General features: G+C 38.0%; 1 protein-coding gene across 2 annotated transcripts in view; it reads right to left on the reverse strand.

Moving 5' to 3' along the window:
• The window catches only part of aatf (apoptosis antagonizing transcription factor), a 116,539-nt gene extending 94,005 nt beyond the window's left edge, over positions 1-22,534 (reverse strand). For both annotated transcript variants that reach the window (XM_043718472.2, XM_087977364.1), the window contains exons 1-4: positions 22,423-22,534; positions 10,066-10,248; positions 8,661-8,969; positions 1,241-1,378 (exon numbers count right to left, since the gene is read on the reverse strand). In XM_043718472.2, the coding sequence (XP_043574407.2) occupies positions 1,241-1,378; positions 8,661-8,969; positions 10,066-10,248; positions 22,423-22,507 (715 nt within the window). In that variant the 5' untranslated portion in view covers positions 22,508-22,534. The remainder of the gene's footprint in view (positions 1-1,240; positions 1,379-8,660; positions 8,970-10,065; positions 10,249-22,422) is intronic.
• Between the last annotated feature and the right edge of the window lie 2,728 nt (positions 22,535-25,262).

The raw sequence follows: 25,262 nt of genomic DNA on the forward strand, positions 1-25,262 counted from the left end.
TTGAGGAAACTGTCCCAAATACACTGATTTCTTCCCAGTGGCTACCTCTGCCAATTTGATTTTCCTAACCTACATGAAGATTAATGTCACCCATAATGAATGTACTGCCTTTTTATCTTACATGCCCTCGCTATCTCTTGGTTAATTCTCTGTCCAACAGGACAGCTACTGCTGATAGGCTCCTCCCACAATGTTTTCATTCCTCATAATTTCTTACTTCCAGCCATATGGATCTAATATCATCAAGTCAATATTCTGTCCCTTGTTGTCCCACTCTGGGTATCATCTAAATAGTTGAGTAACATTGCAACTATATCCTTTTGCTTTGTAAGCCTCAATACCTCTCTTCCCATGCCCTCCACTAGAACAAACAAACTAGGCAGCAGGCCCCAAGAACAATTTCAACTGCTCCAGGGACTGAACCTGCAGCACTGGCAATGTGAAGCAATATGCTTCAACCAATTGAGTGTCCCCATTCCTGATGTTGAATTGACCAGCCTTAGTCACTAATAACATCTTTAAACCTTTTCTCGAGAAAGGGCATCACATTTGTTACTCTCCAATTCTCTGGCATGTCACCCATATCTGAAAGTGCTTACCGATATCTATCACTATCTCCACTTCCTCTTCTTCCCAGGTGCAAGCCATTTGGACCTTGATTTGCAAAATTAGTTATTTGTTTCAAATACCAATTAATCAAAATCACTATTACCTAGAATTATTGATGTTTAGATTTTTTTTAAAACCTTTACATGCTGTGTCCCTTAATGAAAGGGCAAACAAGGTACTTTCACTTTGCTTCTCTCATGAACCTTTGGTGGCCCTACATTAGATCTCCAATTTGTTTTCTTAGCTGTGGAAGATGTGTAACACAGACAAGACAGTATGAAATATCAACAAGTGTCCTTTAAAAAATATGCCTCAAATGAGACTTCAATTATAACATCAAAAATAATAAGATTTGGCATTCCATAAAAAGATGGACTGCTGCAACACTACAAAGATCACACTAATGCAAAGGCAAGCAACAGCAGAAGAAAGGAATATGCAGTGCAAACAGTTAATTCCTGTCTGGTTGTAGTTTTTGATTAGGGAACCTAGAAATGTCTCTGGTCATTTTACTTGCCAGCAAATCCCCAGTGAGTGTTGGAATCAATATCAACAAGAACTGAAATATCTGCTGTGGGTTGGCCAAACATGAAAATTATTAACATAAGATATACAAATAAACAGAACTTACTGTCATTCAAAGCAGTTGAAAATTCTGGTCCACCACCTTTTTTGAAAGTAGGTAAGGAATCTGGCTGTGGAAGCTGATTGGCAGTCACAAGAGCTTTCTGCAGTCGGATTCGCCCTTCAAGTATTTGATCCCACAATGCTTCAAAACAAAGAAATCAGATTATTTGAGATCACCCTATTTTTGCCTGGTAAATATTTAAGCAACAAATAGGTGGGTGCAAAACTAATGAGTTATTATCCATGGGGAAAAAGAGATTAAAAGATGGGACAATTAAAAAAATTCAAATTGCTGACTTCAACGGTATAACTCCAAAATGCCTGCCAGGTTATTGTAACCTAACTTACTTTATGTTTTAGGCAGTCAAGCAATTGAAGCAGCTATATTAACATCATGTACTAATACATTAGACCTCAGGACACATTCTTTATCCCAGCCTAAAGTGTAACCTGAGTGAGCCATCCCATTGTTTAGCAAGGAACACATTGTTTCAATTCTGTGGCCCAAGAAGTGTCAGTTAGTCCTGCAATATGGGATACCATCTAGAGAATTAATGTTACTTGGTGACTGGAAATCCATTTCTATGCTGCACCTTCAATAAAGAATTCAAAACCTATGTAAACACACCAAGCAATTGCACATCTCTCCAGCCTCTTAGATTAAAGAGCTTTAATGGTAGCACAGGACCTAAACCAGGAAGATTCAGCTAGAACATTACATTCAAAGCAAGATCATATCCAGAAAACAATAAAAACAGAAAAAGAAAGGAAGATAGGGTTAAGAGAAAAAGATAAAATCTGACTGCTTAGCATTAACAATATATGCATGCACAGACATATTGCTTTTAATTAATTAGCAGTATTGTGCGTGCTCAATTATTAGAGATGCTGTTTTATAAGGACAGAAAAATTTGACCATTTTAAAGAATGGTTACTTTTCTGTTAACGTGTTAATTGGTCTATTTAAAAATGACAAAGTATAATTACAATCACATGAAAGTTTGCACAACACTAAAAACATACAAATATTTTGACTTGGGTATCGTGCATTCTTATAAAATTGCTCAACATTTTAAGTAAGGATTACACTGAAATTCAGCTAAATGTGACAGGAAACATGCATGGATTATATACACTGGCCAAATTTGAGCTACCTGGGTTGTCAACATGAATCGAGAACAGACCTACCCTGACTTAAAAGGGCTCTGTAGGTCAATCTTCACTGATAAGACTGAGTCAGGCCTCTCAAACTCGAGCAGATTTTTTTTATGGGGGGAATGCAAGGGAGCAATAAGTGCTTACACGAGTTAGTTAGAAGTCCTGCCTCAGTCCTGCCTCACTCCTGTGTTTACTAGACTGAGTTTCTACAACAGAAGGAAAGAGGCCAGAAGCAGGCTGTTTATAATCCACTGAGAATAATTTGCGTCTGTATGTCAACGGGAAGGATTAAGAAAGTCACATGGTGAATGCGTTGAAAGTTAGCAAAAAACTTAATTTTTACAACTTTACCAATTAGGTAAGAAATTGAAGAGTGAAGGTAGGAGTGATACTTCACTGGCAAAGGATATTCCTGGGAAAAATGGTTGAATTTATCTTTGTGATGCTTATGAGGAGATCTTTCCTGTGTTTTGCTTTATCCTTCTCATGCTCTTTTATTAAAAGTACATTTGTAGCCTCGTGTGAATATGTTCAATGATTGATCACCATGTTAAACAAATTTCAAAAGCATAACTTATGGTCTGTTAAGCCAGGTTTCACTCCGGGATTTGATTTGTCCACTATTACCATCAGCTGGATAACACAAGTTCCCACTGAAAATCCAGTACTGAAGTAGCTGATTAATCTGTTCACATCTAAGGCAAAATTATTCTGATGATACAGTAAAATTATACTGATGATAAATATTAGATCTGGATTGTATGCTACACAGCTAACTATTCTTCTTGGCCTGTATCAAACAATAGACTCAATTATTTATATTGTAGATTGATAGTCATTTACCTGGAACATTAATTTGAAATTAACACTTTATTACATAAATGCATGGGTGGTTTTATAAAAGATTCTGTATTTTTAAGTCAATTGAAAGAAAATGTGTGTTTCTTATTCAAATGGGTGGTTTGAGTTTGGAAGTTGAAGAACAGGGAATCATTCTACGTCTTTGAGCCACATTTCATCATCCTTGTTGTAAAATATGACATTTAAATTTAATTTAATAATATGTGTCAGCTTGATTGAGAAGAACTGAAATACTGCATCCACTAGATTCCTTGATTCTTTAATAGGTAATGAGGTCATTCACCTGAAGTTCTAATTTTTCATTAGTATTTTCAATGTACGATCTGCTGAATTGCTGAATAATGTTTCCAATGGTAGGGGAGACTAGGACTCGAGGACACAGCCTTAGAGTAAACAGAAGACCTAAGAGAACGGAGATAAGGAGAAACGTCTTCAGCCACAGAGTGGCGAATCTATGGAATTCATTGCCAAAGGAGACTGTGGAGGCCAGGTCATTCAGTATATTTAAGCCTGAGATAGATAGGTTCTTGAATATCAAGGGGATCAATGGTTATGGGGAGAAGGTGGGAGAATGGGATTGAGAAGCTTATCAGCCATGATTGAATGGTGGAGCAGACTCGATAGGCTGAATGGGCTAATTTCTGCTCCTTTGTCTTATGGTCTAATTGGATATATAGTGATTGTAATGAGGTCAGCCAGGTGGACCTCATAGAATAAGTTCACTGATTGAACTAAGTTAACAGCTCCAATCAGGGAGCTCTGGCTGACACTACAGGACTGTCAGAGCTTCTGCTCACTCAATGTGTTGGATCAGTCTCAAGGACTTTCCATGTGTAAATTAAGAGTGATTCGGTAATGGGAAACTGGCCTGAGTGGAGTTGTTTCGGGATAAAGTGCCTGCAAAACATCATTTCACCGTTCCTGGTTGATTTGAATGTGAGGCCACCAATTGGATGACTTGAAATTAAAAGATTTTTTAAAATTACTCAATTTTTAATTTCCTGAAAACCCTCAAGAAATACCAACTTTACTGCCTCCAAAGGCCCAGCTTACAGGACCTTTGATATGAAATTGCACAACTCTGGTATAAGTTGGACTTTAAACTAGGCCTTCTGGCTTACAGGTAGGGACACTACCTGCTCTGCAAAAGACCCCTCACAAGGACATTGTATTCAGTGGTACTGAACTGAAAGTTGGGTAAACATCCATCTCAGTAACTGAAATAATGTCAGGTGCTGTTTAGAATGGATGGTTGGACTGATACCACCTGTTTTGCATGACCACTGCATGCTATGTTCTAGCTCTTCATCTTCACTTGCTGAAACTGCAATTAAACTGGTGACAGGGATGCTATAGCTGGCTAAAGGAAGGAAAATGAACTAAACTTGTCCTGCTCTGTTCACAGTCTGCTGATGCTGACAAAGTCATGTGAAAACATTGGCTGTGATGTGGAAGTGAAGCCTTCCAGTTTCAAATAATTTGCTCTATAGGAGCAAGTGAGGAGCAAGGAGAAAGTGAGTACTGCAGATGCTGGAGATCAGAGTCAAGAGTGTGATGCTGGAAAAGCACACAGAATGAGATCATTCCTGATAAAGGGCTTTTGCCCAATATGCCGATTCTCCTGCTCCTTGGATACTGCCTGACCTGCTGTGCTTTTCCAGCATCACACTCGACCCATATCTAGATATGCACATCAAAGTACCATTGAAAAAATGGTAGACAATGACTGTGGAACTGTACTTCATTGATTTTGTGCTTTGAGTTTGGGAAGGAGAGAAAAGCAATCAAGTTAACTGCGAAAATGTGATGAGATTCTTCTGCTTAATTATATGTAGTTCCAAGTTAATGAGTAAAGGTGTCCCATGTTGTGTGATTAGGTGGAGTTTGCTAGTGGTACAACCCAACTTTTTATAGCTCTATGTTGGACTCTGAGGTGCCTGTTAAAAATTTAATCTATTTTATAGGCTAAGGCTGTTTTCCCTGGAGCGTCAGAGGCTGAGGGGTGACCTTATAGAGGTTTATAAAATCATGAGGTGCATGGATAGGGCAAATATTCAAAATCTTTTCCCTGGAGTGAGGGAGTTCAGAACCAGAGGGCATAGGTTTATGTATGGAATGAACTGCCAGAGGAAGTGATGAAGACAGGTCCAATTACAACATTGAAAAGACATCTGGATAGGTCTATGAAGAGAGAGAGTTTAGAGACATATGTGTCAAATGCTGGCAAATGGGACTGGATTAATTTAGGATATCTGGTCAGCATGGACGATTTGGACCAAAGGGTCTGTTTTTGTGCTGTATACCCCTATGACTCTATAGCCAAAAGACCTTTCATCCCTCTTGCCTCTAGCCAACCCCAGTCTGCTACTCACCCCTTGCCAATCTAAGACCCCATCATACCTCCCATGCTCCTTTTGACCCCTTCACAGCCACCCATCCATTATCTACCATACACACATCTCAGGAGCTTTGTGAACATGTGATTTAAAAAAAAACTAACCAACTGTCCAACACAGCACTTACATAAAAAAGGTCCCCCTTCATGAACCCAGCTACAATGGAGTCTGGTTGAACTCAGCACTAGGTTTCACATTGACCTACTTAGTTTGGGTTATCTACTGGTGTATATTAAGCCCTGCCCCCTTCCTCTTGCTTGTGGAAGACAGAGACATGTGGGAATGTCGCTGGACTGGTAATTCAGAACCTTGGATTAATATTCTGGGCACATGTGTTTGAATACCACCATGGAAGTTAGCGAGATTTGAATTCAGTAAAATAAAAATCTGGAATAAAATAAAATCCTGACTGACAATCATTTAGCCACTGTCAATTGTAAAAACTAACATCCTTTCAGGAAGGATACCTGGTGTCCTGATCTACTCCAACCTACACAGGACTCCAGATCCACAGCAATATAGTTGACTCTTAAATGCTCTCTGGGCAATAAATATTGGCCGAGCTACTGACACCATATTCTGCAAATAAATAACAACAATTTGGAATATTGGAATACATGAGTGGACTACTGCGTATGGGCTCTGCCTGCCATTTCAGTTGTTTGTACAGTCTTCCTACCTCCTTGAAAATTCAGCCCACTTCTTAATTACTTATAACAAGTAAGGAACAAACTTATAAAATGTGGAATAATTATAGATGTAGTATGAGCTCCATTAAGGTTTCCAAAATCTATTTACCATTAAGTAAACATTGGAATAGTACAAGTCAATTAATCTTGTAAGATCATTAAGTGACAGACTTCAGATATCCCGACTGTAGAATCTTTTATATTTTTGTGAGTTCTTTATCCTCCTTTTAAATAAAAGGTTGAGTGCTAAAGATAGGAAATGTGAAGTTATGTTACCAAGCGAAACAATTCTACTTCAAAATATGACTGTGGATGAGTCAAAATGGCAACAGGTGAGAAATAGTTAATAAAATCACTTTGCAATTGTATTTCAAGAGTAGAACTTATGAATCAAATTTTACAAAAGAGCAAAGAGCCAATTTTCAATATTTCTATTCTGTTGCTCATGGAAAAGCAAAACTGTCCAAAGTCTGCTAACATCAGACATACTTCAACAAGAGGCTCATCACAAAGACATCACAAGCAATTCCTACCAAAAGAAAACAAATTTGGGTTTACCTGAATATAAGGAAACATAATAACTAAATTTAATGTCGAAAAATAATTGCAATTTAGTTAATATTCATGCAGGCAATACAAGATAAACAAAGTTATCTTGATTATTGCTTAAAAAAAATGACATTTTGCCAAAGATTTTCACTTTACACTCATCAGGATAATTCAGAAGAATACTAAAAGGGGACGTAAGACATATGCTGTATGAGAGGAGTGTGCTGATTGGTGAGCTCAGACTATGGAGGCATGCTACATAGAATGGACCAGTTAGAGGATGACTTACAGTAAGCTAAATTGAACTCAGCTAGACTCAACTAAATTTTAAATCAGACAGTTGGCTCTGATCGGTCAAGTTATCGCTCTGAGGAATGAGTCAAAGAATAGCTGTCAGCTATTTTGTTCTGTTGAAACAGTCATATTGCATGTGCATTTTTTTCAGTCTGCAAAGAATAGCTTCCACTAAATGTGTCTTTTTCAGCAATAATCAAGCTCTGTCCTATCAAATGACTATTTAAACTAATCTCCACTTAAGGGTGTGAACCATGCTATGACTATGAGTTTATTAGTTAATTATGTTTTAAACTGACTGATTTAATACAACGTAAAATGGACTGTGAGACCTACTGTTTCTGCTTGGTACTGTCAATGTAACTTGGTTGTTATGGAGACTGGGACCCAAGACAAGTCCTATTGAAAACTAAGGACCTGCTCTCACAAGCGGATATAAAGAAACAAAAGGCTGTTTTTGTTTTTTTGCATGCATTTCGACTCAGAAATCCGAGACACAGAAACAGTGAGAGTCTCAGAGGGAAAAACTGGGCAACAGCAGAGAAAGAAACTGTTCTCTGTTAGCCACCAGGCAAAAGGTGGGTCAGAACACCTTCTCTCAACAAAGAAACACCACCTATGGAAATTTAAGCATACTGAAAGATTAAAATATTCTCAGAAGTCTAAAGGAAATGCCTTTTTTTCTGAACAATGAACATTACATCTTAGCAAAATGGGGAGAGAAAACAAGACTGCTGGAAGCAACTCCCTACTTGCACCTGTAAACCCACGGAAAATCTGTGGCGAGTCCACTGTAGAGTAAAAATGTAGTGCAGAGTATTCTGTCATTTTGGGAAGTTTACTGCATTACGGTGCCTTCCATTCATTATTTTTATTGTGTTTTACTACAGTAAATGTTGTAGAACATGAAATCTTGGTGTGATCCTTTGAGTAGTGACTGGGAACTGAAATCTCTTTAAAAGTTACGCTTCTATAGAAATTGTTAACAACCATTTTGAAATGGTTTGTGTTCATGGCCTGTGAGACATGGATCTTTGGTGCTGTTAAAAACAATCCCTGCTTACAAAGACTATCTCAACTAAAAGAAAGCTAAACTCTCACAACAGAACCATTGACAAACCTAATTTAAGTCCCGGGATTTCCTGTTATTTTCTGACATTGCACCTATATATTTCTGCTGCATTCTGTGCAATTTGTTTTTGGTGCTGGTGGGTAAAAGAAAGTGAAGATGAGAAGATCAGTAAAGAATAACATCAATCTCACCCAAAGGCAAATGCTTCCCATCAATTGGCCATATAATAACAGATTACGAGAAACTGCGAACTGTGCTACCAAATGAATATGAATATGTAGCATATGGAAAAGAAAATATAACAAGAAACCAAAAAATAAATACTTTTAACATAGGAACAAACATGTATTTCCTAAAGACTACACTGACCACATTATCAGTAGCATGAGATTAAAATTAATGTACCTATTTGGTTTTTTACGGATTGCCCCTTCTCCACCTCTTCAGCTACTTTTTCCTTGCTGAACTTCATTACTGTAACATTGTCCTTCTCCACATCTTCATGACTCCTATCATCATCTTGACCTTCTTCCTCTTCCTCCTCCTCCTCCTCCTCCATTTCTTCCAATTCACTTTCACTTTCTCCATCATCCATTCCTTCTATAGATTTCTTAAAACCCTTAATTGTATTACATAACGAGTCATTGTTGGTATCTTCTTCCTCGTCATCTTCACTGCTTTCCAAGTCTTCAAACATTTCTTCTTCATCATCATCTAACAATGATGAACACAAATAATTAAACCAGTTTTTAAATTTTTATGATTTCATGCTTTTGCTTGCTTGCTTAGAAAATATACATAAATCATGAACATCCCTTGTAGGTAAAATGTAGATGTAAAATAATTCAGAATTCCCCAGCTAAATGCTTATAATGCATGACCTTCTTGGAATTTCCTTCATTTTTAAGTAAAATTGAAAATTACATCGCAACCATCTGCAGCTTGAGCTGTTAGCACTGATACAACTTAATTTTTGGCTATTCAAATCAAAACAATAAAAATTATCCAGCTGGCCCCATTTAAAAGGAATATTATTATCGGCATTTGTATATTTCAAAATGCAGTGCCCTTACGTGAAGAGATATCATGCTCACAAATGGCATCAAATGTTTAAAAATGCAGTACCAACACTGATAAATAGTTATAGGAGATGTATGCAATGTGGAAATCAAGGAGATTCAATGCCTTCTCTTAAAATAGTTTTATTTCCATGAGCAAGATACACTGGACAACTTCCAAAAAGCAAAGGCATGAATTGTATAACCTTGTGACTGGCAACTGTTTAATAAAAATGTACAGAAGACAGACTGTAGTTACCTCAATTTGAAGCGATTTGATGTGGACAATTCGAAGGTTTTTAGGAGGTACAAACATTACAACGCTTCCTACTTAATTAAACGTCAACTACTTTGCAAATGAATACTACACTCATTACAGGTTATATGTAAATCACCTTTTAAAATTTTTGTATAATCCCAAAATGGTCAATTAAAATTTAAAAAGCATTTTGGAAATTAATCTGTGGTTAAAAATGAATGGATATGTACAAAGAAAAATATTACTGCTATTTCATCTGAATCATGAACTGTGGGGGATTGCAGTTCTGATTGCTATTGTAAAGCTTTTGTACTCTCAAGTTAGAAATTGGAGAAAGACATAAATGTGTGACAACAATAAATCATATACCCATAAGTCTGAAATCACATACAATATGAAAAACAGAGCTATTACATGGGATGTATTTAAATTCCAAGGGCACATGGCATTAGTAGGGCCTGAAACTGAGAAAATGCAAAAATATATCACCCACCTGAGGAGCCATAAACAGAGTTCTGTCCAGTTTCTTCCTGCAGTGCCTTTCGAGAGGTTGCCTGCCCAGCATACCTCTTGTCTGTATCAGACAGCAAAACTGAAGCACACTTCCGTAGCTTACTATCAAATGTCCACTCATCCTCTCCTTCGTCGAATCTGTCAATGACTTTAGCAATAGTTGCTGCGAAGAAAGAAAAAACTTTAGTTGCAGAATGCAGTTTTAAGAGTAAGGTAGAATTCAAACAACTTAATTTATCTTAATTAAAGCTATAAGCCTTTTTCATTATAAAACAGTTCTAAACACAATATTCCTTAATTGGCACTTGTGACAATTATAATTTATTTTTAGTAATTTTTATTTTTTAAAAATTGCTAACACCCTACTAGGGTTGACATTTACAGAATGGCTGGGTTGAGTGGTATGCAGCTGTGTGTTGCTTTATCTGCAATCTTATTCTCTGCCCATGGGACAGACACACTTGTTTCAACACTATATCTAACAATCCAGCTAATTGAAGGGAACAGCTGGTTTAGCACATGCTCTAAAATAAGCTTTAACAGTATCCTAGACATAACAGTCAAATGATACAATATATCTTTTGTTTAAAAATGTTATTTCAGTTGTATGTATCTGTTTAACAAAAAAGATTTTCAATGAATTGTATACTGCAATTATTCTAGATGCTCACACTATACTATAGTCGAAAATTCACAAACAGTTCAGATTCTGAAACTAGGTCCCTGTTTCACGAATATTTCTTACTTGCTGGGTGGACCTATTAAAATGGGCAAAAACAATGACTGCAGATGCTGGAAACCAGATTCTGGATTAGTGATGCTGGAAGAGCACAGCAGTTCAGGCAGCATCCGAGGAGCAGTTAAATCGACGTTTCGGGCAAAAGCCCTTCATCAGGAATAAAACAGCTGCCCAAAAACTTGGAAAAGTCACTTTTTTGGCATTGTAGATTGCTAAATTCTAAACAGAAACAACATGATTTGCAGGATAGGTTGCGGTTGGTTGAAGCACAGAATAAAAATTCCAATCAGAAGGTCTACAATGGTTAGTGTGATGTGACATCACAATAGGAAGCAATAGCTCAGCGGCATTATCGCTGGACTGCTAGTCTAGAATATTAACCTTGGTCTGGGGACCCGGTTTCAAACCCCACCACAGCTGATAGTGAACTTGAATTCAATAAACAAATCTGGAATTGCTTGTGTAATGAATCCATTGCTGATTATCAGAAATTGTCACTATTGCCCTTTAGAGAAGGAAACTGCCATCCTTACCTGGCCTAGTCAGGACTGGCCTATTTGTGATTCCAGTAATGTGGCTGACTCTTAACTATGTTCTGAGCAGCCAGAGATGGGCAATAAATGCTGACATAACCAGTGATATCCAAAATGTATTTTTAAAAAGGTATGCAATGTTGTTCCGTGGAGCTCCTGTGAACCGAGACCACCAATTAAGGAGCAGGGTGAATGAGAGAATCAAACCAGAATGCTGGAGAATCTCAAGTCTGACAGCATCAATAGAATTAACTCTCCTTTGGAATGAGTCATTGGACTCAAAGTTAACTCTGCTTCTCTCGCCACAGATGCTACAAGACCTGCTCAGTTTTTCTATCACTTTTTTTTTGATTTCCAGCATTTGTTTTTATTTGAGCTAGTAGGAATCATGTGGGAATAATTAACCAGCGTTCAATTTAGGAACTAGGGTACAACGTAGTATATTTATATGAAGCAAGAGTAAGCAATGCATGCAAGACATATTAAAATAATCTCAATAAGTTAAAACATATCAAATTTTGCAACAAGACGTAGTTAACTGTCAAGAATTGGGTCACAAGTCTACTTTAGCCCAATTTCATATTACAGATGCATACAAGAGCAAAAACGCTTTTGGTAGTAGTCAAATTATTAACAAATCCCTTTCATTTACGATAACACCCTAGGATGATTAAACACTTCTGTACAGCAGAAGTGTTTAATATATGAAGTTGCCAGTACTGCAGCAAATTGTATAAACAGACCATGGATGCGATAACTGGAAGCTAGTTTCATCACAAAATAAACTAATAGATATGTGCAGCTTTACTTCAAATTTAGCAATAAAATCAATCGACATTTTGTCTAGCACCTGATTACAGATCATCACCAAACTACATATTCTACGATCAATTCTATTTGAAAATATTTTAAGTGATTAAATTACAAATCCTCAAAATACAGATGATAAAGAAATAGTTCCAATGCATTAAAAAACAAGCCTAGAGTAAAATAAAGAGTGAAGAGCTTCAATAACTCAAACAGCAAAAATAACATTGAATCAGAAAAGCTGTGAATTGAATGAGCAAGGTTCTCTTCCACAGCTGAACTATTTTCCTCAGACGAATACTTTGTTTTGTTACTCTAGGCACTAAAACAAAGTATTGGACAATAAGAGACCATAAAGTATACCCTGGCTATCCCATCTTACCATCAGGAGAACTAAGCATACATATCACCAACAGGGGACAGATCAAGGTGAAATAACATGGAAAACACTTAATGCCAAGCTGTTTAATATGAAAGTGTGAAAAAATGACAAGCACAGGTGAAAATGAGTTGTGATTAGGATTAATTTAGTACTCAAAAGACTTGCAATTAAATATTGTGTTTATGGAAGAATAAAAATTCCATTTGTTACATTTTGTCAGCATTATTGTTAGCACAGGGGGCACTTTAGTGCCTCCCATCTCTTTATTGAAAGTACTTTCCAAATCCTCTAGAGAATTTGGTCTACCATCATGAAAATCACATTAGTGGAAATTACAGTTAGGAATTATGACCTGGCACAGACCCAACTGTCCTATATTTTCATAAGGAATTGAAGCTAGTTTAATGTTTAACTTTGTCTCACAGGAACTGTAAATATTATAAAATAAACACAAACACATGCCTTAATACACAGAAAAAACGAGCTTCTCACTAACTACTTCTCAGATCAAATTGGGAAAGGCATCATGATACTGAACAGTACCAGTGTTTCACAGAGCTCAGTATACTGTAAGCTAAAGATATGAAATTATTTTTCAAAGTTTGTGCGAAGATTTGTAGCTCGGGTGCTCGTTGTTGTGGTTCTGTTCACCGAGCTGGAAGTTTTTGTTGCAAACGTTTCGTCCCCTGGCTAGGCGACATCATCAGTGCTTGGGAGCCTCCTGCGAAGCGCTTCTTTGATGTTTCCTCCGGCGTTTATAGTGGTCTGTCCCTGCCGCTTCCGGTTGTCGATAAACCACTATAAACACCGGAGGAAACATCAAAGAAGCGCTTCGCAGGAGGCTCCCAAGCACTGATGATGTCGCCTAGCCAGAGGACGAAACGTTTGCAACAAAAACTTCCAGCTCGGCGAACAGAACCACAACAATTATTTTTCAAATTTATTTTTCAGAACTTTAGTTGACACTCCAGTGCAATGCTCAAGGAGTGTCACACCTGGTGACATCATTCAAAGGGGCATTAAACATGTGTTCAACTATCCTCTTGACTGGAAATGAAAGATATTCTGACACTATGTGAAGAAAAGCCAGGAATTTGTCTCGGAGTTGGATAATTATTTACATAATTATTTATTCTCAATCAATACTACTAAGAATTTAGTCAGTCAGTCATTATTTTCACTGCTATTTGTGCCATCTTATTCAACATCCTTGTAAATCTTTTCTGAACCTTTCAAGTTTCACAACATCTTTCTGACAGGAAAGAGACCAGAATTGCACGCAATATTCCAATAGTTGCGTGCAATTCTGGTCTCATTGCTATCAGAAAGATGTTGTGAAACTTGAAAGGGCTCAGAAAAGATTAAAAGCATGTTGCCAAGATTGGAAGATGTGAGCTATAGAGAGAGGTTGAATAGGCTAGGGCTGTTTTCCCTGGAGCAACGGAGGCTGAGGGGTGACCTTATAAAGGTTTATAAAATCATGAGGTGCATGGATAGGATAAATAGACAAAGTCTTTTCCCTGGTGTGGGGGAGTCCAGAGCGAGAGGGCATAGGTTTAGGGTGAGAGGGGAAAGATATAAAAGAGACCTAAGGGGCAACTTTTTCACGCAGAGGGTGGTACATGTATGGAATGAGTTGCCAGCGGAAGTGGTGGAGGCTAGTACAATTGCAATATTTAAGAGGCATCTGTATGGGTATAGGAACAGGAAGGGTTTGGATGGATATGGGCCAGGTGCTGGCAGGTGGGACTGGATTGGGTTGGGATATCTGGTTGGCATGGATGAGTTGGACCGGAGGGTCTGTTTCCATGCTATACATCTCTAGGACTCTATATTAGTTGAATGTTTCCCTACAATATAACAGAGATTACATTAGAAACACTAACAAAGTAGTCTTCTGAAACTCCACGTACATTCATAGATTCCTTTGTACACGTGCCCTATGAGATATGTTCTCTGTATGAAAACAAAGAGAGATCTGGGTGTCGGACATGAAGACATGAAATAAAGGCAAGTACTTACTTTCCTTTCTTTTAACATGATATGGGAAAAAGCTCCAAGCTAAAGAATATTTTTGTTTCCAAATTAGAAGCCTGCACCTCCACATTTTACCAATACATAATTTGGAAAATAAACCTATCATTTCACATATTGAGTTCAGCTTTGGCTGCAAACAATCCATTTAAACATTATCACGATAGAGTTCCAACTCTTCTACAGAAGACCACACAAGTTTAATACAATTTTAGGTCAAACTGATGCTTCTTTAAAATTTCACTCACAGGACATGAGCTTCAATAACTAGCCAGCATTTATTGCCAATACATATTGCCCCTGAGAAATTGGAGAGCTGTCTTCTTCAGCTGCTGCAGTCCATGTGCTATAGGTAGACCCACAATGCCATTAGAAAGGGAATTCCAGGATTTTAACCCAGTAACAGTGGTGGTAATATTCCCAATTTAGGATGGAGTGTGGTTTGGAGGGGAATCTTCAGGTGGTGGTGTTCTCATGTAACTGCTGTCCTTCAAGATGGAAGGTGCTGTCCTAGGATTTTGGTGAAATTCTACAGTGCTTCTTACCAAAAGTACACACTGATACTTCCGATCTTCAGTGGTGGAGGGAATGGATGCTTTGAATTTAGTGCCAATCAAATAGACTGCCTTGTCCTCGATGGTGTCAACATTCTTGAGTGTTGTTGGAGCTGCACTCATCCAAGCTAGTGGCGAGTACTCCTTACTTGTGTCTTGTAGAAGGTTATCAGGCTACAGGGAATCATGTGGTGAGTTATTTCCTAGCCTCTGACCTGCTCCTGTAGCCATGGTGTTTATATGGCAAATGCAGTTGAGTTTATGGTCAATGACAACCTCAAGGATTTACATAATGGAGGATTCAGTAAAGGTAACACAAGGTGATGGTTAGATTATCTGTTATTGGAGATGGTCACTACCTAGCATTTGTCTAGCATGAATGTTATTTGCCACATTTCAGTTCATGTCTGACTATGGTCCAGATTTTCAAGTATTTGAACACAGACTGGTGTTCGTAAATGGTTGAACATTGTACAGTCATTCCCAAAGATGTGGCCTTGTGATGAAGAAAGGTCATTGATGAAGCAGCCAAAGATCATTGGGCCTAGAAGAGTACCCTGAGGAATTCCAGCAAAGGTGTCTTGGAGCTGAAACGACTAAGCTCCAACAACCACAATCATCTTCCTATGTACTAAGTATGACTCAAACCAGCACAGAATTTGCCCCTGACCCACTGATTCCAATTTTGTTCTCTGGATCAAATGTGGCCTTGATGTCAAGGGCTGTTACTCTCACCTCCCCTGTTGACAAGCTGAAAGACTATAATGAAGGAATAATTATTTAATTCTAATTGAAAGCAACTTAAAATATTTGATTTATATAGTGCTGCTCATGGCCACCTGATGTCCCAAGCCGTCAAATAAGTGCTTTTGAAACATAGTCACTGTTTTAACATAGGAATTGCAGCAGCCAACATGCACACAGCAAACCTTCTCAAATGATAACGTGATTACAACTACAATCTTTTTTGTGATGACCCAGGATAACTCCCCTACTCTTCCAAACAGTGATATATGGATTTTTGCAGTCACACAAGCACACAGAGGGTTTTGGTTTAACGTGAACTCTAAGGAGGATACTGCAGAAATTCAAAAGAATGCAAAAAGGATGATAGGATGGGCAGACAAGTAGCAGATCAGGTTTAATGCCAAGAAAAGTAAAGTGATTAATTTTGGTAGGAAGACAACATAAAACAAAAGAGCACAATACTATAGGATATGTGGATGTGTGTGCGCATATATCATTAAAAATGGCAGGAACGGTTGAAAGCAAGGTCCATAAAGTGGACAGCACCTTGCACTTTATCAACAGAAATTTATGAGTATCATGGAAATTATGTTAATCGTGTTTAAGATACTGATACAGCTACAATTAAGGATTGCATTTAGTTCTGCACACCACACATTAGAAAGGACCCGAAAGTAGGGAGAGTTCAGAAATATGAATAAGAGCGATTCCAGAGATGATGAACACAGCTACATAGATAGATTGAAGACCAGAAAGTTGAAATGAGGACATTTGATAGAGGTACAGAAGAGTACCCCCTCGCACGCAGCCCTGTCCACTCCAACCCTTTCCCCCACCACTCCCCTCCCAACCACTCTCCACACTTTAGCCTAACTAACCCCACAAACTTTTCTGCCATTGGTGATCAGAAAGCTATCAACATCCACATATCCGATAGTATTCTATGTTGTTTCTGTGTTCTTCCCACCAAAACAAATACAAAAAACAGAACATCCACAGCCCTCTGAGGTAGCGATTTCTAAAGTTTCACAAGCTTCTGAGTAAAAGAAAATTCTCATCTTGGTCCCAAAAAGCATCACACTTATTTGTAAACGTGTATCCTGGGTTCTAGACCCCTAACCAGGGGAAACATCTTACCTGCATCTAGCTAATACATACCTTGAATTATTTTGTAGGTTTCAATTAAATCACCCACATTCTTTGAAGTTCTAGAGAATACAGGCCCAGTTTGCCCAATTTCTCTCCAAAAGACAGTCCGTCCAGCCCATGAACAAGTCTGACAAACCATCACTGCATTCCCTCTATGGCAATAGTAGCCTTTCTGAGGTCAAGAGACCAAAGCTGTACACAGTACCCAACATGCTGTCTAACCACGTTTACATACAACCAAAGCAAAATGTCACTACAGCTATAGTAAAGATTACTAAAGATTATCTTGTAATAAAGAATAACATTCCATTAGCCTTCCTAATAATGTTGCTACACCTGTACAGTAGTCTTCAGTGACTTATTGACAAGAACACTTAAATTTTTTTATATATCTATACTGTATATACTGTGCACATCTGTTCGTCCTACTAAAGTAGATAACAATGAACATGGTAGACTGAACCATGAGCAGCACAAAATGTATAATTCCATTTTCTATTCCAGGAAGTAAGTTTTTCTTTAATTTTGTTTCTTCAAAACCACAGATAAGTGAGGATGGGACTAAAAGTTGGTGAAAAGATTATCAGAATATTTTGTGTGGGTAATCAAATGTGTGAAAGCCAGAAATGCAAATAACAGGACTTATCTATATTCAAAATCACAGACAAAATAGATTTAAGTTGCATCAAGAACAAAGCAGCACAGACTTAAGGCAGTTGGCAAAAGAAACATAGCGACATGAGGGAAAACTACATGCAATACTTATTTGAGAACTCGGATGCACTGCCTGAAAATGTGGTGGAACAGGGTCAATTGATGCATTCAAGACAGAATTGGATTATGATCTGAAAAGGAAGAATATGCAGGGCTTCAAGGAGAAGGCAGCCGAATGATAATAGGTGAACTATTCCTTCAGAAAGTTAGTATAGACAAAACACTTCTGTGTTCTGTGGTCCACTTCTGTGCTGCAATAATTCCATGACATGTCATCCAAAAGACAATACCTCTGAAACCTCAGCACTGCACTGAAATGGCATGTTATAACTTGAGCACTGGAGCATGACTGAACCCAGTATTTTAGGCTCTGAGGAAAGTGTGCCACCCACTGAGCCATCACCACCATAAACTGCCATCATATAGCACCATTTAATAGAAAGAAGTGTTAAGAATTAAGAAGTAAAATTTGACTGTAAGGCCCAGATGACAAAATTAGAGCAGCTTGCCAAATGATTGGTCAAAGAGGTAGGTTTTAAGGAGCATCTTAAATAAAGAACAGATTTACAGAGATATTCCAGAGCCTGAAGGTATAGCCATTAATGGCAAACAATTAAAATTCGCAGAATGCAAAACAAGTCAGAATCAGAATGCAGATATCTGAGGCAAGCAGGATGGAGGAGATCAGGATGGGTGAAGAACCTGTAAACAAGGATGAGAATTCAAGGCATTATTTATGAACACTAGTTAGTGTAGGTTAGTGAATTCAGAGGTTGATGGACTTGGTATAAGTAAGGATATTTACAGCAAAATCTGAATGACATTGAGGAAAAATAACCTAACATTTACTCTCAGAATATCCCAAAGTTTCCCACTAATATTTTTTGGATGATTGGTCACTGTTGTTATAAAGGTAGATATACAAGCCAGTTTGAGCACAGTAAGCTCTACAAGAAGTAAAGTGAATAATGACTGATAAACCTGATTTGGTTACATAGCTTGAAGAGCAAATGCTGGAACCAAAAAGATTCCCAACTTTGAGAAATGCAATGAGATCTTTTATTTTGACACAAAGAAACAGATAATCTTGGTTTTAAATGTATTTCAAAGTACTAGAATCTCCAACAACGCAGCACTCCTTCAATACTGCACTGAAATGTCAAACCTGGTTTATGTACTCAAATACATATTTGGGGTTCAAACTTCAGGGGGAAAAAAGGACCATCAGTAATCTGTTGGGTATGTAAGCTTCTGATTAGTATATCTAAGTTACTTAGAAAAGGATACTCAGCAATAAACCTACAAACTCTAATGCACATATTTGGAAGGTTCATAACCACCACTGTGACAATATAGCTAAAGCAAATAGAAATATTGAGAACAGTTGCCTTCATGATGAGGCATCCAATTTTGTCCTTACAACATTTTAACTTGACTTATCTTAAATAGCTGGCTCAATTTTATTTTCCTCAAATTCAATAATAGAATTTCTAGCCTCTGACTTGCTCTTGTAAGTGACTGTATTTATATAGCTCGCTCAGTTCAGCTTCCAGTCAACAGTAATCCCCAAGACGTTGATAGGAGGGGATCCTGTGAATATTGAACATTATTGAATGTTAAGGAACGGTGGTTAGATTCTCTCCTGTTAGAAATGGTCACAGATTGGCACTTGTGTACATGCCAATTTTCAGCCTGAGCTGAAAAAGTGTCCAGGTTCTTGCTGTATTTGGATATGGATTGCTTCAGTATCTGAGTGGTCGCACATGGTGCTGCCCATTATGCAAACATCTTCTGATCTTATGATGGACAGAGGTTATTGATGAAGAAGTTAGTCCGAGGAACTCCTGGGCCCTCTTGTGACAGTGGTAGTGTCCCTACCCTGGTCCAGGACGCCCAGGTTAGATTCCCACCTACTCCAGAGGTGTGTAATAACATCTCTGAACAGAATTATTAGAAAAAAAACTGAGGAATTGAGTGCAGGTTCACTGTTCCTTGAAAGTGAAGTTGGAAGTAGACAAGGTAGCGAAGCTGCTTTTGGTACACTTGCTTTTATTGGTCACTGCACTGAGTACAGGAGTAGCGAGGTCACCTTGCGGCTGTATGTGATATTGGTCAGGCCATTTTTGGAACAATGCATTCAGTTCTGGTCTCCCTGCTATAGGAAAGAGGTGTTAAACTTGAACGGTTCAGGAAAGATGTTCAAGGATGTTGCCAGAGTTGGAGGGCTTGAGCTCTTGGGAGAAACTGAATAGGCTGGAGCTATTATCCCTGGACCATCGGACGCTCAGGGGTGACCTTATACAAGTTAACAAAAACATGAGGAGCATGAATAGGGTGAATAGTCAAGTGTAGAAGAGTGAAAAACTAGAGGACTTAGGTTTAAGAGGGGCAAGATTTAAAATGGACCTAAGGGGCACTTTTTCATGCAGAAGGTGCTGCGTGTATGGAACGAACTGCCAGAGGAATTGGTGGAGGCAGATACAATTGCAACATTTAAAAGACATCTGGATGAGTATACGACTAGGAAGGGTCTACAGGGATAATGAGCCAAATGCTGTCAAATGGGACTAGATTCGCTTAGGATGCCATGTCGGCATGGAAGGATTGGACACAAGGGTCTGTTTTCATGCTGTACATCACTATGACTCTATGAGCCAAGAGATGCTGAGGCTGTGAATGCGAGGTGGAAATGAGCGACATGATTAACACCCAGTTTAAAAATATCTTAGTTGTCAAATTGGTTCAAAAAGCAGGAGAGCAACACTTCAAAGAAACAAACACTTGGAGGCAATTTTATCTACATCTGAAAGGTAATCAATCGAATATATTGTATCTGTGCACATAATTTATTTTAACTAACGAGGTTAGGAAGGCCAGGGTCACAACGTCAAGTAAAGCAAAGCATGAACTTGTTTCAGGAAAACAAAGTACTGGAGAAACTCAGCATGTCTGGCATTTTCTGGAGAGCGAGCGAGAGAGAGAAACAAAATTGGAAGGGCACTTAAACACCAGCACATAACAAATGGGCTGAAATGCTAGTTTGCATGACAGCAATGCTGCGGGAAATAAATTTGCACCCACGACTGTGCCCTTATGGGTAAGAGCAAAGTTAACATTTTAGGTCTAATATGATTCTACTTAAGAAGTTTTGAAATGTTAACTCTGCCTTTCTCTCCATAGGTATTGACATTCCTGCCATGTTTCTCCAGCATTTTCTGTTCTTTAATACACATTTCTAACATTTGCAGTATTTTGTTTTTTGTTATATGGACTAGTCTCTGGATGTCGAAAGAGTAATTTGCATATGTGTTACCCTAATCAGGGTTGTTTTGTTGACCCCAAGAGATGACATGACTTTCAGGTGAAGTGGAAAGTGTACATCTTCACATGCACAAGGAATTGGTGGAGCAGTGGGTCTTTTCCTCTCCATCCTTGTAGTACATGCATATTGAGCCAAGACTAGCAAATAACAAGTATGTCAGCAGCACGTGAAAGGGAGAGACGTGATGCAATTTTGCAGCAATGCTTGACTAACTCCAACTTGAGCAAGAGCAGACCTGATTCCAAAGCAGAGCAAACTGAGATTGCCTGGAAGTTGTGTTGTCACAACACTTTTGTTTACACCACAGAAAGTAAACTGATTTGGGGGCAGAGGTAGCATTTATGGACTTTAGACAAAGTGAAGATTTGAGCTGGATGGTTCCAATGACTTCAACCTACAATAAAATCCATTTAAATTCAATGTAAAATGTTTTCAAAGACCACCTGCTTCAGGTTTTTAATTCTTTGTCCATTTATGTGGCTCAATGTCTAATTTAGTTTGAGAATGTTATGGTGCGTTGGGGCATTTTACACCAAATGTGATATACAAACAAAGTTGTTGTTATAAACAATTAAATGAAACGGCTTGGAAGGGCACTTAGACAGCAGTGCATAACACATGGGCTGAAATGCCAGTTTGCACGAGAGCAATACTGAGGGAAAGAAGACGGTGTCGTTATGGGTAAGAGCAAGATACAATTCTAGATGTTGTGCTTGGGCAAACCAAACAGCCGTATTCCAAATAAAAAACAGAATTTGCTGGAAAAGCTCACTAGGTCTGGCAGCATCTGTGGAGAGAAATCAAAGTGAGCGTTTCGGGTCTGGTGTTCCTTCCTCAGAACGACACTGAACTTTTCCAGCAATTTCTGTTATTGATTCTGATTTACAGCATTCGCAGTACTTTCGGTTTTTGAGCCGTATTATACATGTTCCCCGAAGCAGGAGCAGTGACACTCTCTGACCCATGTGCTCAGGGTCGCACTAAGCAATCTAACAATTGCTTAGTGCGAGATCTGCAGGCTCATAAACTGTTTAAACGACCCAAAATTTTCAGCGAGATATAAACTATAATCTCATTTAAATTTATCAAAGCCACAGAACTCGGGACCGTACAGCCCACAATACGCAACTCGCGACGTAAACATCTCAAGTTCCAGTTGTTCAGTGAATTTTAAACTGCGCTGTTCACCCGGGGGGCAGAAGGCCTAAAGTCAGACCCTAAGCTCACATCCATAGCAACCGTCACCAGGCTCACACACATGCCGGCTCGCAGAGCGTTGATTTATTACAGTCGAGAACAAATTCCTCGTCCTCCAACCAGGAACCAAACACGCTTCATCCAGAAGGACCCAATTACCTTCATCATGCTCGTCCTCCGGGTCTTTAAAGGTCGGCAAAGGGTTTAATAAGTCCTCCAACTGCCTGGATATAGTCGCCGCCATCTTGCCTCTATCCCGTCAGCGAGAATGGAGCATATTCAGTATGACGTACTACCGAATACAGGGAAGACTTCCGGTTCCGTTTGACTGACACACGCACACACGTAGGATTGGTCATCTTCCAACTATTTACAGTGGAAAGTACTTCACCATTCCCCACCCCCCCCCCATAGTAATATTTTTGAATGAAGAAATTTTATGTTGTTTTTCGTCAATAAGGCAATTTCAACCACTACGTTAAAGTTCGTAGGATATAAAATTTTTCGAATTCAGATTGAATCGCCACTTTGCCTACAAAATACAGCAACCTTAATAAGTTTAGGGTATGAATAAGGTTGACAGGCAATCATTTCAATCTTTTTTTTTACCCTCATGGCTTTAGGTTTTCCTGATGTTGGGACCTTTAGCCTATTAACAACTAAGAAGATTTTATTAATATTTTATGACCGCGAGGATATAATAGAATTAGGTTTAAAAAAAATTAACGAAGATATCAATACATCCATGTGATGGTTGTGGTGAAAAGGAAATATAAGTATTTGTTTCGCATTACTCTGCATCATAACCCCATATATATTGTTCGTTTAATATATTCAAATATTCATAAGCAGTGACTAAGTTCTTCAAAACCAATTGCCATATTTTTGAGGTTACATTTATTTGTTTAAACACACTTTTTTGATTGATGAACCAATTGATTATTGTCAATTTGTGAAATACAATTTACTTTTTTTCAAATTAATTGATTTAAAAATACCAGTCATAATGCACTCAAAAAGTCAGTTTTCTAAACTAGGTCAAACGGTAAACGTTTGGAATGTTATTCAAGTTTGTAGAATACATAGGATGCGCAGAGGCAAAAGTAGAATGTGTATTTTGTTCCATTCGTGTGAAACCAGTCCTGAGAACAACTTGATGACACTTTGCAATTCAGTCAACGAGTCATAGAGATGTACAGCATCTCTTTGGTCCAACTTGTCCATGCCGATCAGATATCCTAAATTAACTTAGTCCCATTTGCCAACACTTGGCCCATATCCTTGTAAACCCTTCCTATTCATATTCCCATCATTTACATGTTGTAATTGAACCAGCCTCAGCACTTCCTCTGGCAGTTCATTCCATACAGGCACCACCTTCTGCGTGAAACCAAAAGAGAAAATGCTGGAAAATCTCAGCAGGTCTGGCAGCATCTGTAAGGAGAGAAAAGAGCTGACGTTTCGAGTCTAACCGACCCTTTGTCAAAGCTGACAAGTTAGACTTGAAATGTCAGCTCTTTTCTGTCCTTGCAGATGCTGCCAGACCTGCTGAGATTTTCCAGCATTTTCTCTTTTGGTTTCAGATTCCAACATCCGCAATAATTTGCTTCTACCTTCTGCGTGAAAACGTTGCCCCTTAAGTCCCTTTAAATATTTCCCCTTTCACCCTAAACCTATACCCTCTAGTTCTGTACTTGCCCCATCTGGGAGAAAGACATTGTCTGTTTACCCTATCCATGCCCCTCATGATTTTATAAACCTCTATAAGGTCACCCCTCAGCCTCCGACGCTCCAGAGAAAACAGCCCCTGCCTGTTTAGTCTCTCCCTATACCAACTCTGGCAACATCCTTTTAACCTTTTCTGAACTCTTTCAAGTATCACAACATCCTCCTATAGGAGGGAGACCAGAAATGGCACACAATATACCAAAATTGGTCTAACCAATGTCCTGTACTGCCGCAACATGACCTCTCAACTCCTATACTCAATGCTCTAACCAAAAACGATTTCGGATAAGCTATAACAATAAATTCCGACGTTCCTAAAAGTGAAATCGAATGAACCCCCATGGGATTATTGGTGAAAACCTATTACAACTATTAGTGTTGGATTTATATTACTAATAGCTATATTTAAAACTAGCGGTTATTAATAAATGTAAATCATATTTCAGTGATAAAATTAATAATGCAACAAATCAAATTTGGGAACGCCAGTGAAATAGTAATATAGTAAATTAAGCAGTATTCTGCGCATTTGTACTTTTCATTAATGTTTCCAACTGACTTAGAAATCTAAATAGAAAATCGTACCACCGATACTATATGAAATAAAAGCATTAACATATACTTCAAAGCTAAATATAAAATGCAGAAAATGAACAGTGAGGACTTTCTGGGGAAGGTTTGGGAATGTTACGTTTAAGTTCCACCCGAAATGTTGCATAAATGTAATTAACATCTCTCTTACATAGTGTTATTTATTTCATAGAGTCTTTTAACCGATATATACAAAATAATTGTGTAGACGTCCACTCATAATGGGTTCACTCTCCCAGAAACAAATACCTAAGATTTTTTTTCTCGCTAAACTGGAACAGTTAGTCATTTTACTATTCATCTGAAATGACATATTGATAAATCACTAAAGTTGGTTTAAGCCAATTATTGATCTAATTAATTATTATTAACTTTAAAAGCAATGTTTTAGATGATTAATTGCCCTTAATAACAAGAAAACGCTCTTTTAAAATGTTGTTATTCGTTGCTAAAACGTCTTTGTACACATTCGATGTGTTTGGATTAGTTTATGATTGCAACAGTTAATATTACAATTAAATTATTCAAAAAATAAGCTCTGATAAAGTTAAATTAGTATGAACTTTAATGAAAATCGAGCACCCAAGTATTATATCCTAATCAAAATTCTATGTTTTTTCATTAACGTTTTTAAAAACAAAAAGCATTAACACAAATAAACTAATTTTTTTTAAAAAACT

This window comes from Chiloscyllium plagiosum, unplaced genomic scaffold (genome assembly GCF_037043375.1).
Source record: "Chiloscyllium plagiosum isolate Xiang-an unplaced genomic scaffold, Cpla_swu_hap1 HiC_scaffold_31, whole genome shotgun sequence".
Classification (NCBI taxonomy): Eukaryota; Metazoa; Chordata; class Chondrichthyes; order Orectolobiformes; family Hemiscylliidae; genus Chiloscyllium; species Chiloscyllium plagiosum.